The sequence below is a fragment of the Hyperolius riggenbachi genome, chromosome 6 (genome assembly GCF_040937935.1).
Source record: "Hyperolius riggenbachi isolate aHypRig1 chromosome 6, aHypRig1.pri, whole genome shotgun sequence".
Classification (NCBI taxonomy): domain Eukaryota; kingdom Metazoa; phylum Chordata; class Amphibia; order Anura; family Hyperoliidae; genus Hyperolius; species Hyperolius riggenbachi.
The window spans coordinates 274,227,754-274,241,631 of NC_090651.1; the positions used below are offsets into that span (position 1 = coordinate 274,227,754).

Here is a 13,878-nt window from a genome sequence, read left to right on the forward strand (position 1 = left end):
TTTTGTTTTTCTTCAGCCATTCAGAGGTGGATTTGCTGGTGTGTTTTGGGTCATTGTCCTGCTGCAGCACCCAAGATCGCTTCAGCTTGAGTTGACGAACAGATGGCCGGACATTCTCCTTCAGGATTTTTTGGTAGACAGTAGAATTCATGGTTCCATCTATCACAGCAAGCCTTCCAGGTCCTGAAGCAGCAAAACAACCCCAGACCATCACACTACCACCACCATATTTTACTCTTGGTATGATGTTCTTTTGCTGAAATGCTGTGTTACTTCTATGCCAGATGTAACAGGACACACACCTTCCAAAAAGTTCAACTTTTGTCTCGTCGGTCCACAAGGTATTTTTCCAAAAGTCTTGGCAATCATGGAGATGTTTTTTTAGCACAATTGAGACGAGCCTTAATGTTCTTTTTGCTTAAAAGTGGTTTGCGCCTTGGATATCTGCCATGCAGACCGTTTTTGCCCAGTCTCTTTCTTATGGTGGAGTCGTGAACACTGACCTTAATTGAGGCAAGTGAGGCCTGCAGTTCTCTAGATGTTGTCCTGGGGTCTTTTGTGGCCTCTCGGATGAGTTTTCTCTGCGCTCTTGGGGTAATATTGGTTGGCCGGCCACTCCTGGGAAGGTTCATCACTGTTCCATGTTTTTGCCATTTGTGAATAATGGCTCTCACTGTGGTTTGCTGGAGTCCCAACCCTTTAGAAATGGCTTTATAACCTTTACCAGACTGATAGATCTCAATTACAGTACTTTTGTTCTCATTTGTTCCTGAATTTCTTTGGATCTTGGCATGATGTCTAGCTTTTGAGGTGCTTTTGGTCTACTTCTCTGTGTCAGATAGCTCCTATTTAAGTGATTTCTTGATTGAAACAGGTGTGGAAGCAATCAGGCAAGGGGGTGACTACAGAAATTGAACTCAGGTGTGATAAACCACAGTTAAGTTATTTTTTAACAAGGGGGGCAATCACTTTTTCACACAGGGCCATGTAGATTTGCAGTTTTTTTTCCTCACTAAATATTAAAAACCATCATTTAAAACTGCATTTTGTGTTCAATTATGTTATCTTTGACTAATAGTTAATGTTTTTTGATGAGCAGAAACATTTGAGTGTGACAAACATGCAAAAGAATAAGAAATCAGGAAGGGGGCAAATAGTTTTTCACACCACTGTAGGTTGAATAAAGATTTATGTCCATTAACCTTTAGGCACCTGCGGACGTCTACAGTCGTTTCTGTGTTTCCACATCTAAAGGCATTCTACTACAAAACTACTTTTGCCTGCAACGGACATCTATAGGGGTTTTTGTTTCCGCATATTCCTTTGCCACGGACGTCTAAAGGCGTTTAGTACAACGTTTAGGCTCAGTGCCAACTTTACTTTAAATTGATGACGGATTATGCAAATATTACTGCAAATCTATGCAGCTTGAAATTGAACCAAATGCTTCCAGTACAAGAATTGGATGGAAATCGGTTCATTTAAATGTCCAAATCAAATTTTAATATATATTTACCAAAAATCTAGATTGTTTGCGGGCAGGAGCGGCAGTAGATCGCCAGCCCATAGCATTGCACTGCACTGAACAATGCAGTGGTGTGGTTCAATGAATTTTCAATAGACTCCCTGCTGGAATCTATTAAAAAATTGATGTGATGTGTGTGGTAGGAACTGATTATTTTCTAAAAGAAAAATAAATTCCTTCCTGAAAGGAATCGATTATTTTGAAACATTGGATGGGAATCCATAGCGGTATGGTAAGATTAACAGAGAGTTGTTAATTGTTTGAGATAGATAGGTGAAAGTATCAATACTTCTAAAAATGCTCAGATAATTATGTGAAAATGAAACTGCATGTGGATAACAAATGGAGCTGAAGGACCCCACAGCCTGTTTAAGGAAGCAACTAGCAGAGATCTCTATGGTATATTTTGTGGGCTAAAAATGCATGCAAATCATTTTTGCTGACACATTGCGTCAGCTAACAAATAACAATAGACTTATACGTCATGCAGCAAGAATCCCTTACCTTCTTGGTTTCCAGTTGCAGTTTGTTCCTCAGCTCCTCCAGTGCAGTTTCTCTGTCATTCAACTGAGTAGCTCTCTCCTTGCTTAGCAGATTTCCAGTTTCTAATTTCAGTTTTTCCAATAAGGCATTTTTCTCTTGCAGAACATTTTCCTTCTGAGATTCCTCCAGCTTTTGTAGCAGCTGTCTGTGCTCTTCTTTGATCTCTTCCTTGCGTTTCCTGAAGTAAACAAGGATGTCCAAAGTAAAAATAATTAGTTCATCTAAAATTGGACCGGACCTCTGCAGCTGCATTATTCAACATCTCAGCAAATATTTGTTATTAATACTACTATCAAATCCCCACTCCCTTCCTGAGGCTTATAAATCCTTCCTCTAACAGATTCATCTTCTCTCCTCCAAAGCATGGTCAGAACCATGTGAATTCAACAAGTTAACAGTTTATCAGCATCAAGGAAACAGAACATATGATCGGTACCGAGAATGAACAACTTCCAAAGTCCACAAAATCAGTATTAAGAAGTCAGCGCAGATCAAAGACGAATAAATACAGTCAATAAAACTTCACCACAGTGATTTTCCAACCTCACATGGTCTTGTGGCCAACCATCACCAGGAAAGAGCAAGAGGGGCTTACCAGCTGCCAACAACCCACATTATAAGGTTGTATGTCTCGCATTCAGTGGTAGTCCTAACTAACCTCAAACTTCCACCACTCCTTCACTCCAATATATGGTATGGTATCCAGGAAGGCCAATATATAAACGCAACCAAAAACAGCAACTCTAAGTGTAAACAGTTTATTGCAAAAACAATAGATATAAACCATAAAAAACAAGATAAAAACAAATTCTTACATACGGGGCCCAGGAACTGGGAACCCCTAGTAAACACTTGCGCGTGTAAGCTGGTCCACAGCCAATAAGACATTAAAGGTGCCGTCTGTCTTCTTTCCGACCGGTTTCGCAATTTAGCATCATCAGGGAATCAAGAAACCAGGCGGCTGGCACCAAATTTATAGCTTTCTAAAAGAGGAAGGGGTGGACCCGAAGATCCCTCCCCTTTAGACCTTACCAGCTGATAGTCTATCAGTAGATCAGGATAATCTATTCATCCCAGATAAACCCAAAAACATAATGTGCAGAAGGACATGTACAATAGAATACACAGCAATTCTACAAGTTTAATGAATAGCTCTAGATCAGCAATGTCCAAAGTTCGGTCTGCGGGCCATACGCAGCCCACTAAGCCTTTTCCAGTGGCCCCGATGTTCTTTCCACCATTTAATTGCATGTAACCAACAGTAATCGATACATGTGCATCAGTTCAAGGCCCTCCCCACACCCTGGGCCCTATTCATAAACTTGCCATCGATGAGCTTGGGCGAGTTCTCAAATTAGGTGATGGGACCATCACCTAATTCAATACTATTTAGCACCTTGCTGGGCAGTAAAAAACTTGCTTTGGCAATATAATAGCGCAGAAATATTTTCCCTCTATGCAATTGGAATTATCAACCCCCCAGGAAGCGATGCTTCCCATCAAACATAGGTAAAAACTTTTCATTTGATCCTGGCAAATTTGAAGCTCTCGCTGGGGCTTCCCATTTGTCCACCAGGTAGACCAGTGAAAATTATTCTGGAAAACCTAAAGGCCAGACCTGCATTCATTGAGTTGTTATGATGCAGCTGGTGTATTAATATGTTCCTTGCCATATCACCTATGTCTTTAGTGAATCCAACATGGTGGGCTGGAGGACCAGAGGACTGGCAGCAAGGGACAAGTCTTGGTGGGGCTGGTAAGTATGGTTCTTTTTGCAGAAACCAGGGACAAAAAGAAAATGTGTTTAATTGTAAAAGTTTGCCCACCAAGCAATCACAAGAATGGTGATATGGCCCCTTGGACTAAACAGTTTCAACACAGTTAGTTCTAAATGCAAAGTTTGCAGGAAGAGAAGCATTTGGTGGCTAGTGTAACATAAAATTAGGCATCCCATGATTCCTTCCCAGCACACATTTGCCGGTTTCTTCCAAAGCTATATATTTTAAAGCTAAATCAAAAATTCTATTACTACTGATTTTCACTTATGTGATCCTTTCAGGTGAATGACCAACAACGAGATCAGATGCCCATGTTAAAAAGCTGAGAGAAGGACTAAGGAGCACTGAAAATCTGGTAACCCCCTTACTGTTTAGGTAAACCACAGTTGTGGCAAAATCACGATTTCCTTTTCTAGTATGGCAGGTATGGAGTATTTCAGTTTCCTTGACTGCTTTAGGTTCTTTGAAAATTGATGAATGAATTGCCATATTGTAGACATCAAACATTGATTCCGGTGATACCTTTATTGACTGTACATGGTTTATTGCAAGCTTTCAAAACATTAAGTTTCTTCTTCAGGCATTATACAGAACTGTGTCAGAACCATACAATCGTATTGTGAGAACAAATTTCCAATCAGCACTGATCTAGCTTACACTGCAAATGCAGCGCAGGAGACTTGGGCGCATCCAGCAACACCATAGACCGTAATAGGAATTACAGCTATAGCGGCGCACAGTCAGTAACTTCGGCGCCGTCAGTAGACGAAGCTGAAGTTACATTGAAAACACTGTAATTCAGCCTCCAGCAATAGCTGGAAGCCAAATTACATCATTCCCCACTATCCACGTGGACCTGGAGGGGGAATAGTATTTAACCTTGTGGGGGAACTTGTGCAGCAGGATAAGCGATACCAGCTGTCAGGGGCATAGCAATAGGGGTTGCAGAGGTTGCGACTGCATCGGGGCTCACCCTCAACTGCACTATTAGCTCTCTATTGGTCCTGTGCTCATAATAATCACCTCTATAAATACTTTCAATAGTGGTAATCATTAACAAACTTTCCTTCTTACACCTCTAACATTGTGGGTTTCGGTGCACCATATCAATTGTTATGTATAGAGTGCTTGGGGGGCCCCAATGTAAATCTTGCATCAGGGCCCACAGCTCCTTAGCAACGCCACTGCCGGCTGTATCCTGCGCCCAAGTCTCACTGCAGCGGATTCTCTCGGATGCTGATCTAGGCATGCTCCCCCCCCTTGCATGTGCTTTTATCCTAGCTGCTTTGGACTGGAAAAGCTTTAGTCACATGTCAGATTTTGCATGAGAATAACACTTTTACTGCCAAGCAGCCCACTGCAAAGCCACACTGCTCATATAGGCAGCTATAGACACCTGAGACTGAACACTATCCCACAGTCAAGAACGGATCGTATTAAAATAGGATCTCAGGACACTGTGGTACTGTAAACACATGGAAATAGAGCAGCATATTAAAGTGAACCAGAGATGAAGCACCCTCATGTATTTTACCATATGGATCAGTGGGAACATTAGAGAAAACACCTACCATGCTTTCTGTTTCATTCTGCACTGCACAGCTTGTTTCTTATCAGACCTAATAAAATCCCAGACTGAGCATTCAGGCTGGCTTTGCTATAATGACTCAGCTATAATGATTACTGAGCAGAGCCAGCAGGGGGCAGGCTTGAACTTGAAAAGACATGAGAGAACACAGCCTGAGCTATAAAAATTCCTGAGGAAAGCCAGGCTGAATGCTCAGTCTGGGATTTTATCAGGTCTGATAAGAAACAAGCTGAGCAGTGCAGAATGAAACCGAAAGAAAAGTACCGGTAGGTGTTTTCTCTAATGTTCCCACTGATATATATGGTAAAATACTTGAGGGTGCTTCGTCTCTGGCAGCAATGGAAAAAAAAATCCCTAAAGGTAGTAAAAAGCTAAGGGCCCAACAGTGGTCCCCGTATTAGCTGCCATTATTGAGGGCAGAGAGGACTCCTGCAACGTAGCAGGGATATCCTAAACAAAATGAAAAATCTAACCTGGCATGTCTGCAACATGGGAATAAACACATTATTATAATGTATGGTTATCTGGGTTTACTGTTCCACGCAAAAATATCACTCAGTCCATCTGTAAGGAGATGCTCTGTGCCGATTTAGCTAATTTCATGTTTGTTTTGTTTTTTTTATGAGTCTGATAACACAGCAAGAATAGTTTAAGCCTAGTAACAGCTTTTCATCAGCAAGACAGAATTTATAGTACTTGTAACGATTGGCGACCAGGAAAGGATTTTGCATCACAAGTTTTATAAATAAAAATAAATAAAACTACAATATATGTAAGTAATGTGTGCAGACTACTATCATGTACCATGAATAATAGGTCACCTGTGATGTAAGTAATGATATTCTGCTGGTGAGCCTGTCTCCTGTCTTGCTAGAGTGGGACATTTAGATCCCTGATGCCCAATGTGATGCCCCACAATCCTTGTTGAAAAAGTCCTGAAATGTTTAATATGTGGCTCCAAAGTAAAATAGTATACCAACATCTACCTGTCATACAAGCATATTTCAGAAGGTGTAGCTGCTTAATGTGACGGTCTCACAGGGCTTCCTTTGATGAAGTGCAATTCTGATAGCACTCTGTTCAGTAATATGAAGTTCTACTAGCACTTCATATCATGCAGCTCTCAGTCATCTATCATCCATCTAGAGTAGCACTCTAATGATTACAGTAAACTCAAGTTACATATAAATTAAAGAAGACATGAGTTTTACTAATGTGCAAATGTGTGCCAACCTCTCCTCAGGGTACCTGTGGGAAATAATATCAAGCAGACTATGTTTTCCAACAGTCCACAGATGACAATCTCTGCAAAGAAACTATGCATAGAAGATAGTGGCCGGATCTGCCTGAAACAGTCCACATTTCACATCTGTAGGTATTATGAAATCAATCTAACAACAAAGTATCTACTCACATTCTGAATATTGCACATTACTGTAAAAAGGTGGCAAAAGTGCACTGCATCAATCAGTGATTTAATATAGTGCTTCTAAAAGTCTAAACTTTAGAAGCAGATGGCGTTCTAGAAGCTCAGTGAATGCAATACATCATCATGTTCTAAGCAACAGACAGCAGAAAACTGCACACACAGAGTATAGCATGTCCTACTTTCTTGCGGTTTCATCTGACTTCACATTTCCCTACCCCACTCCAAAACAGTGGCCAGTGAACCCTGTGCGTCAACATCCTGTGAAGTAAAGAGAGTCGAGGCACTGCTGCAGTAAAAAAGAGAGGTACCTTTAATCCACGGTGTTCGGACACAGCGGGGTATACAGTGGGGGTGAGGGGATGCCTGACAGCTGTTTCGCTAAGAAAGCTTCTTCAGAGGCAAAATGTAAGGAACATTTTGCCTCTGAAGAAGCTTTCTTAGCGAAACAGCTGTCAGGCATCCCCTCACCCCCACTGTATACCCCGCTGTGTCCGAACACCGTGGATTAAAGGTACCTCTCTTTTTTACTGCAGCAGTGCCTCGACTTTCTTTACTTCACATGATCACTGTTTATCTCTGAGTAGCACGCTGCAACATGGAGTACATAACCCGGTGAAACCCAGGACCTCTCTGCCCGCATTTAGTGCCTGTCTTTTCCCCTCTCACTGCCGCGTCAACATCCTGTGCTGGCAACTCTTCCCCCAACCCCTTAAAGAAAGCTTTAATTTTTCACTACTGCTCGTCACTGTGTCTGACCCCCAGGCCACCTTTCCTAGCCCGTCCCTATTCAACTCTTACCTCTGGTCAGCCACTGTGTCCATCACCCGTGTCAGCTCTCCTGACCTTCATCTACCCAGTCTTGCCTATCCTCCATATTATTGTGTCAACCCCTAATGTTATCCCTTCTGGTCATGACTTATCAATCCTTCACTTACCCTTCCAACCACAGTGTGCATCACCCTTACCACCTCTCCTGACCCTCACCTATCAAGTCCTCAGATGTGCTTCCAGCCACTGTGTCCATCCATGTCCACACTGTGGGCTACATACCTAACACCTAAACTATTTACCATAATTACACAATGTCTGCTCTGTCTGTCTGGCTACCCACCCCTTCATCTATACTATTACCCACTGGGTCCATCTCTCACTGTGGACTACCTGCTCATCATCTGTCCTATTATCCCACAGTGTCAACTACTACTGTCCATCTCCAAATCTGTTATCTATACTGTATCCACACTCACTATGGACCACACATCCACAATATAGACTATTACCTCCCTTTGCTTACCAGGCCAACCTGCCTTATCTAAGACCACTTTCGCTTACCTAACCCTCATCTACCCCAACCCCTTGCTGAGGGCTTCACACATTAGATCTATTTCAAACAGGCCCCACAGTGGGAATCTCCCAGCCCCTAAACCTTTCATACCTGTACCACAGTGATCGCTCACATTATTTTTGCCAAACCTTCTATACCATCGTCTACAATCCTGTGCTTTGTGAGCACACATTGCCTAGTATAACAGTAACAGTATAACAGAAATCACAGCCATGACTGTGTTGCAAGGGAAAACCAGTGGTGGTCCACTCAGAACATACAATAATATGCCACCCTTTGGTGAGATCAGGTGGCCATTGTACTATCCTCATTCTGTCCAGAAGAAGAAACAGTTTTTTCTACAGTTCCATTATAAAACAAAACCCAATTCGATACAAAACAAAACAATCCCCTTCATTTGGGTGGATCATCACTAATAAGTAATAATTGTACTGAAGATCTACCGTAGTTGTAAAATGGTGGCCCTGTATCTGCTACGGGTTAATTTTTCCATGCTTGAAAATGCATTCATTGTTCTCTAATATGTAGGTTGTGAACATGTACACAAGGTTAAACCTAACTTCCATTTGCCATGTTTTGGAGTGCTCTACTTCCACCACTGACCTCACACACTATAGCTAACCATGCCACACACTGTTTACTTTGACAGAAGCACAATGGGTGTACATCATGCGACTTAGTGCTGTCAAGTGCATGCCCGACCGACAATGCAACCGATTTCAAGATGAAAATTAGTTGTGTTGTCGATTGCGCATGCTGCATGACTTGCTCGATTGGGTGTGTGGTGGGAACAGCGTGCAGTTTGCCACGATCGATGAACGTGACAAAACCCCTGGCACTGTCTCTTCTAATCAAAAATGTCCCCCCGGTGCCCAGTGTAAGGTATACATTACCTGTCCACGGCCTGCACTTGTCCCTCCGCTGCTCCGGGCGCACTCCGCTGTCCATGCACAAGCGCCCCATGTGGTTGACGTCACACATGCGTGCCCTTATTAGGAAACCACGTGGGGCGTGTGTGTATGCAGAGTAGGAATCCCGGAAGCAGCAGAGGGACAAGTGCAGGCCGTGGACAGGTAATGTATACCTTACACTGTGCACCAGGGGGACATTTTTGATTAGGGGGCAGCGTCAGGGACGCGAGGCAGTGGAAGTGGCGCACAGGGCCGTCTCCTGATCTGGAATCGACCTGGCGTGTATGGGCAGCTGACAGATCTCTCTTATCAAATTCAATTAGAGAGAGATTTGTCTCTTAGTCGAATCTGCCCATACATCGCTAGATTGCCATAAACCTGTTGATCTGCCACTGTATCGACCACCATACAGATCCCTCTCTGAGTGAATCTGATCACAGAGGGATCTACTGCCTGCCCACACAATACAGACAGATTTCCAATAGATTTCAGCATGTACTGACCTCACTACATGTGCCAGTGTCACATGGCACAGGAGGGTATGGTGGCAATTGAAAAAGATGTCAGACACTCGAGGAGGTGAGGATTCGTGGTAGCGTGACATGCAAGTGTGCAACACTCACCACAGGTCGGAAGAGGGGGGGGGGGGGGTTTGGGGATACACATACACTTGGGGGACAATGGCCTGGGGTCTGTTGGGTAATCGCCGTGCACTCGATCGAGTACTTGTGACCAAGATTTTACAGCATGCCCAATCAATGTTGCATGATCGTTATTTGCCAGATTTGATCATTATGACCAAATTGGCCAGATATCTATGCCACAAATCGAGTAATCATGGGCATCCTTGATTAATATGCATTCTGTCATGGTGACACTAAATGATATGTACAGCAAGTAGTGGGAACAGGGATGGCTCCCAGATTGCGTGATCAGCCAATTCCTAAGTGGTCTCAGGCAGCTCTAGGATCCACAGGTACAACTAGAAACTCAATAAAAAGAGTGCTCTGAGGAGAGACATAAATACAAGCAGCTCAGTCCCTGCCAGGACAGGTCTCACCTGGATATTGTGGGCTGTTAGAAGTATCCAGCCAAATGTGCATGTGTCCCCTTAAGACCCGGGGACCAGGTACTCCAGACGGGCTCCAGCGGCCATCGCCATCTCCGCCGGAGCTGAATACAGTAAATAGATTAAGGCTGTACGTATCCCTATATTTGCCGCAATGTGGCCTAAATTCAGATGCCTGGCATAGCATGGCTGAATTGCAGTGCTAAAGCACAAGCACTGCAAAACAGAGGGCTTTACTGTGAACCAATCAGATTAAGTATTATTATAAACTGTGCACAAATACAGTGCATACAGTTGGGCACATCAATTAGCTGCTGACTTACACTGTTCAATCAAAAAGCTATGAAGAAGTTTTGACCAAGCTCCTGCTTCAAACTGTGCCCTAAATTGTCATTTCTCTTTCCCATTTAGGTCTCTTACTTCATTATTTGCTCTTCTTCTTCTCTCTCTCGAACAAAATCCTGTTCCAACTTTAGCAATCGCTGTTTCTGTGATTCTCTCATCTTGGATTCTTCATCTTCTAATTCCCTTTTCAGTTTTTCCTCCAATGCCCTGCATAAGATAATATTTATGTATATAAGAGAACTAAAGCCAAATACATGTACCAAAAAGTAGGTGAAAAGGTACTAACAAAATTATTTTGAGTATTTCCCTGCTTGCTGATGGATTAAAGGGCATTTTATTGACAAGGTGTGAACATATCACCTAGGAGAAAACTTAGAAGAAACGTTAATTGCATATGGGCCGATATCTTTTATACTAACCCCTCTTACTCTTGCACATACACAGCCACCTAGTGCTCATCACCTCTTCTGTCTTTGAGAAGTTACAGGGAAGGCCAACTAGACATGATTTGTGTAGCTTGGGATAGGCTTGTTTGCTGAGCAACACACAAAAAAGATGGTGGTAGAATTTCTCTTCTGTCATTCACAATCACGTTTCCTGTTCTCTCTCTAAGTGTATCACCGAGTCGCTGTCTCCTTCATTTCTCATTGCACCCTCACGCTATCCCCCCCCCCCCCCTCTAAATTATCTTTGCACATTGTCATTTGTCCTACTCCACCATCACCCCCACACCACTCCATCTCAATAAGCATATTTAATTTCAGATTGTCAAATGCACATTTAGTTAGAAAATGCTCCCACCAATCAATCTCTGGAATAGATATAGTGGAATAGCATTCGAATATACATTCCATGTATCATACACTGGCAGTGCTTCACACCCTTGAGAAGATCTATGCATAGGAGTGTCTATCATAAACATTCCCAAAGGATTACAAGTGCTACCATTTTTGGAACTACCCATGCATATGTCTCAGTAACGCTGTCAAGGTAAAGGGTCAAGACACAAGGACATTACCTTCAAAATGCAGCAAATGCAGATCTCGTTCAAACCAAGCGCCTCTGTACTACAGAGGCGCTTGGTTTGAAATAGACCTGCATTTGCTGTTTACACCTGTCTATATTGCCTGATGAAGCGGGGTCACACCCATGAAACGCATTGCACTGAATCTGGGATTATGTAAATAAACTATATTGTTGTAAATATGCAACAAATGTACAAATGTACTACAGAGGTGCTTGGTTTGAACTAGGCCTGCATTTGCTGCTTACTCCTGTCTATACTGCCTGATGAAGCGGGGTCACGCCTGTGAAACGCGTTGCACTGAATCTGGGAATATGTAAATAAACTATATTGTTGTAAATATACAACAAATGTACTACAGAGGTGCTTGGTTTAAACTAGACCTGCATTTGCTGTTTTTTCCTGTATGTATTGCATGATGAAGAAGGGTCGTGCCCGTGAAACGGGATAGAATCTAAAACTTAAGGGATATGGAGTCTAAAACGTAACTTTTAATAAATACAATAAAATGTATGAATCACTCTACAAAGCGTGTTGTGAAGTGAAAACATACAGTAGATTGAGGCGTAGTGGGACATAAAGAACCCAATATATTAGTAATGGGGTAGCCTCAATACACACTGTTAAAAAGACAAAATCAATTACCTAACACCCTACATAGAAACACCCTACATGTTTCACCCCCCTATAAAATAGAGACTTCATCAGGGGTACAGAAAAGTGCTTAGTGCTAGAGTGCCCTGTGCCAACATCAAATCTATACAGCAACACATTCACATTTCACAAAATAACAGCCTGTCGGCTAGAGTAGCAGCCCACAAAGTACATAATGATGCCCCTCACAACTATACTGCACTGTCATTTATTTTTGTTACATTACTTTCAGTTCACTATGAAAACCTATATGTGCTATCCAGTTTGTGAAAATACCTGAGGTTACTTTCATGGAGCTGTTGCAGTTTACGTTTCTCCTCCTCTTCCTCTTTGCTGTGTTTTAGTCTGAGCTCTTCCAGCTTTTGTTTGTGCTCTTCCTCCTTGCCAATTTTCTCTTTCTCGAAATTCATTCTGGTACTGTCATCTGAAGCTTTAGCAGGCTGATCTGTAAGTTTTGCTGGCTGTACAATAGGCTTAGAGAGATCAGACTTTTGTTTGGAATCCTTCTCTAATTCTTTTGAGGACTCAGTTCCAACTCTGAACAATTCTGTTGGTGTTTTAAATGGTTCTTTTAAATACTTTGGTGCCACAGTAGTGCTTTCCCTTTTAATATCTGGATAAATTTGCCTGTCAAAAAAAAAAAGTTTTTTTATTTCTAGGTTTAAAAAAAAAAATTAAATTAAAAAACAGGTGTCAATTATTTTATCAACAAGTAAACCCACCTTTCTGTCTTGTCCAGCGAACCTTTATCTAGTTCTATGTGATCATCTTCACTCACCACTTCTTCTATGTCATCATTTAATTCCTCCTCTATGGTTTCCTGAAAAACACAAAATGTAATGTAACAAAACACCAATGTAACCTCAAATGGGAAATGTAGCTGTGATACCACATTTGTGAACGACATACCACAGTGCAAGACAGTTGCTATTATTTGAGGTCTCTTTCTTGGAAATCCTCCTACTGCTCTGGAAGATCTTTACGGACAGTTTTACACTGATGCTTTGCAGTGCGATGCTCTTGCCCCACCACAAAAAATATCAATCATATGATCTTGTGGCAGACTGAGCCAACATGGTCATGTGCTGAGCACCGCCCCCTGTTCAGGGACGTATTCCCTGCTGGGCAAGAAGTACGTCACTGGGATTCCCGCAGTCTGCGCATGTGCTCCATCATTTACGCAATGTGTGCCGCCCATAGACTAGTATTACCTCAACCTTTGTGCATTAAGCGTGGTACTTCTGGTAACATGCTGCAGCCCTTGCATCAGATCGGATACTTCTGGTGCACCACAATGGACCACAATAAGTGTGAAAGTCTCCATAGACCTCCATTGCTATGCGGCCCCTTGTGTAAAATAGGGTAATGCAACGCAGGTTTCATCTGCAAGTGTAAAAGGGGCCTAAAGGACAACTGAAGAGAGAAGTATATGGAGGCTTGCATATTTATTTCCTGTTAAACAATACCAGTTGCCTGGCAGCCCTGCTGGTCCATTTGGCTGCAGTAGTGTCTGAATAACGGTGGAAACAAGCATGCAGCTAATCTTGTCAGATCTGACAATAATGTCAGAAACACCTGATCTGTTGCATGCTTGTTCCAGGGTCTATGGCTAAAAGGATTAGAGGCAGAGGATCAGCAGGCTAGCCAGGCAACTGGTATTGCTTAAA

The 13,878-nt window shown here is 42.5% G+C and overlaps 1 protein-coding gene across 3 annotated transcripts in view; it reads right to left on the minus strand.

Annotated features, from left to right (window-relative positions):
• Positions 1–13,878, minus strand: part of CEP164 (centrosomal protein 164) — a 195,458-nt gene that overhangs the window by 98,870 nt on the left and 82,710 nt on the right. For all 3 annotated transcript variants that reach the window (XM_068240894.1, XM_068240892.1, XM_068240891.1), the window contains 4 exons: positions 12,934–13,031; positions 12,488–12,838; positions 10,609–10,740; positions 2,030–2,246 (listed from right to left, as the gene is read on the minus strand). In XM_068240894.1, the coding sequence (XP_068096995.1) occupies positions 2,030–2,246; positions 10,609–10,740; positions 12,488–12,838; positions 12,934–13,031 (798 nt within the window). The remainder of the gene's footprint in view (positions 1–2,029; positions 2,247–10,608; positions 10,741–12,487; positions 12,839–12,933; positions 13,032–13,878) is intronic.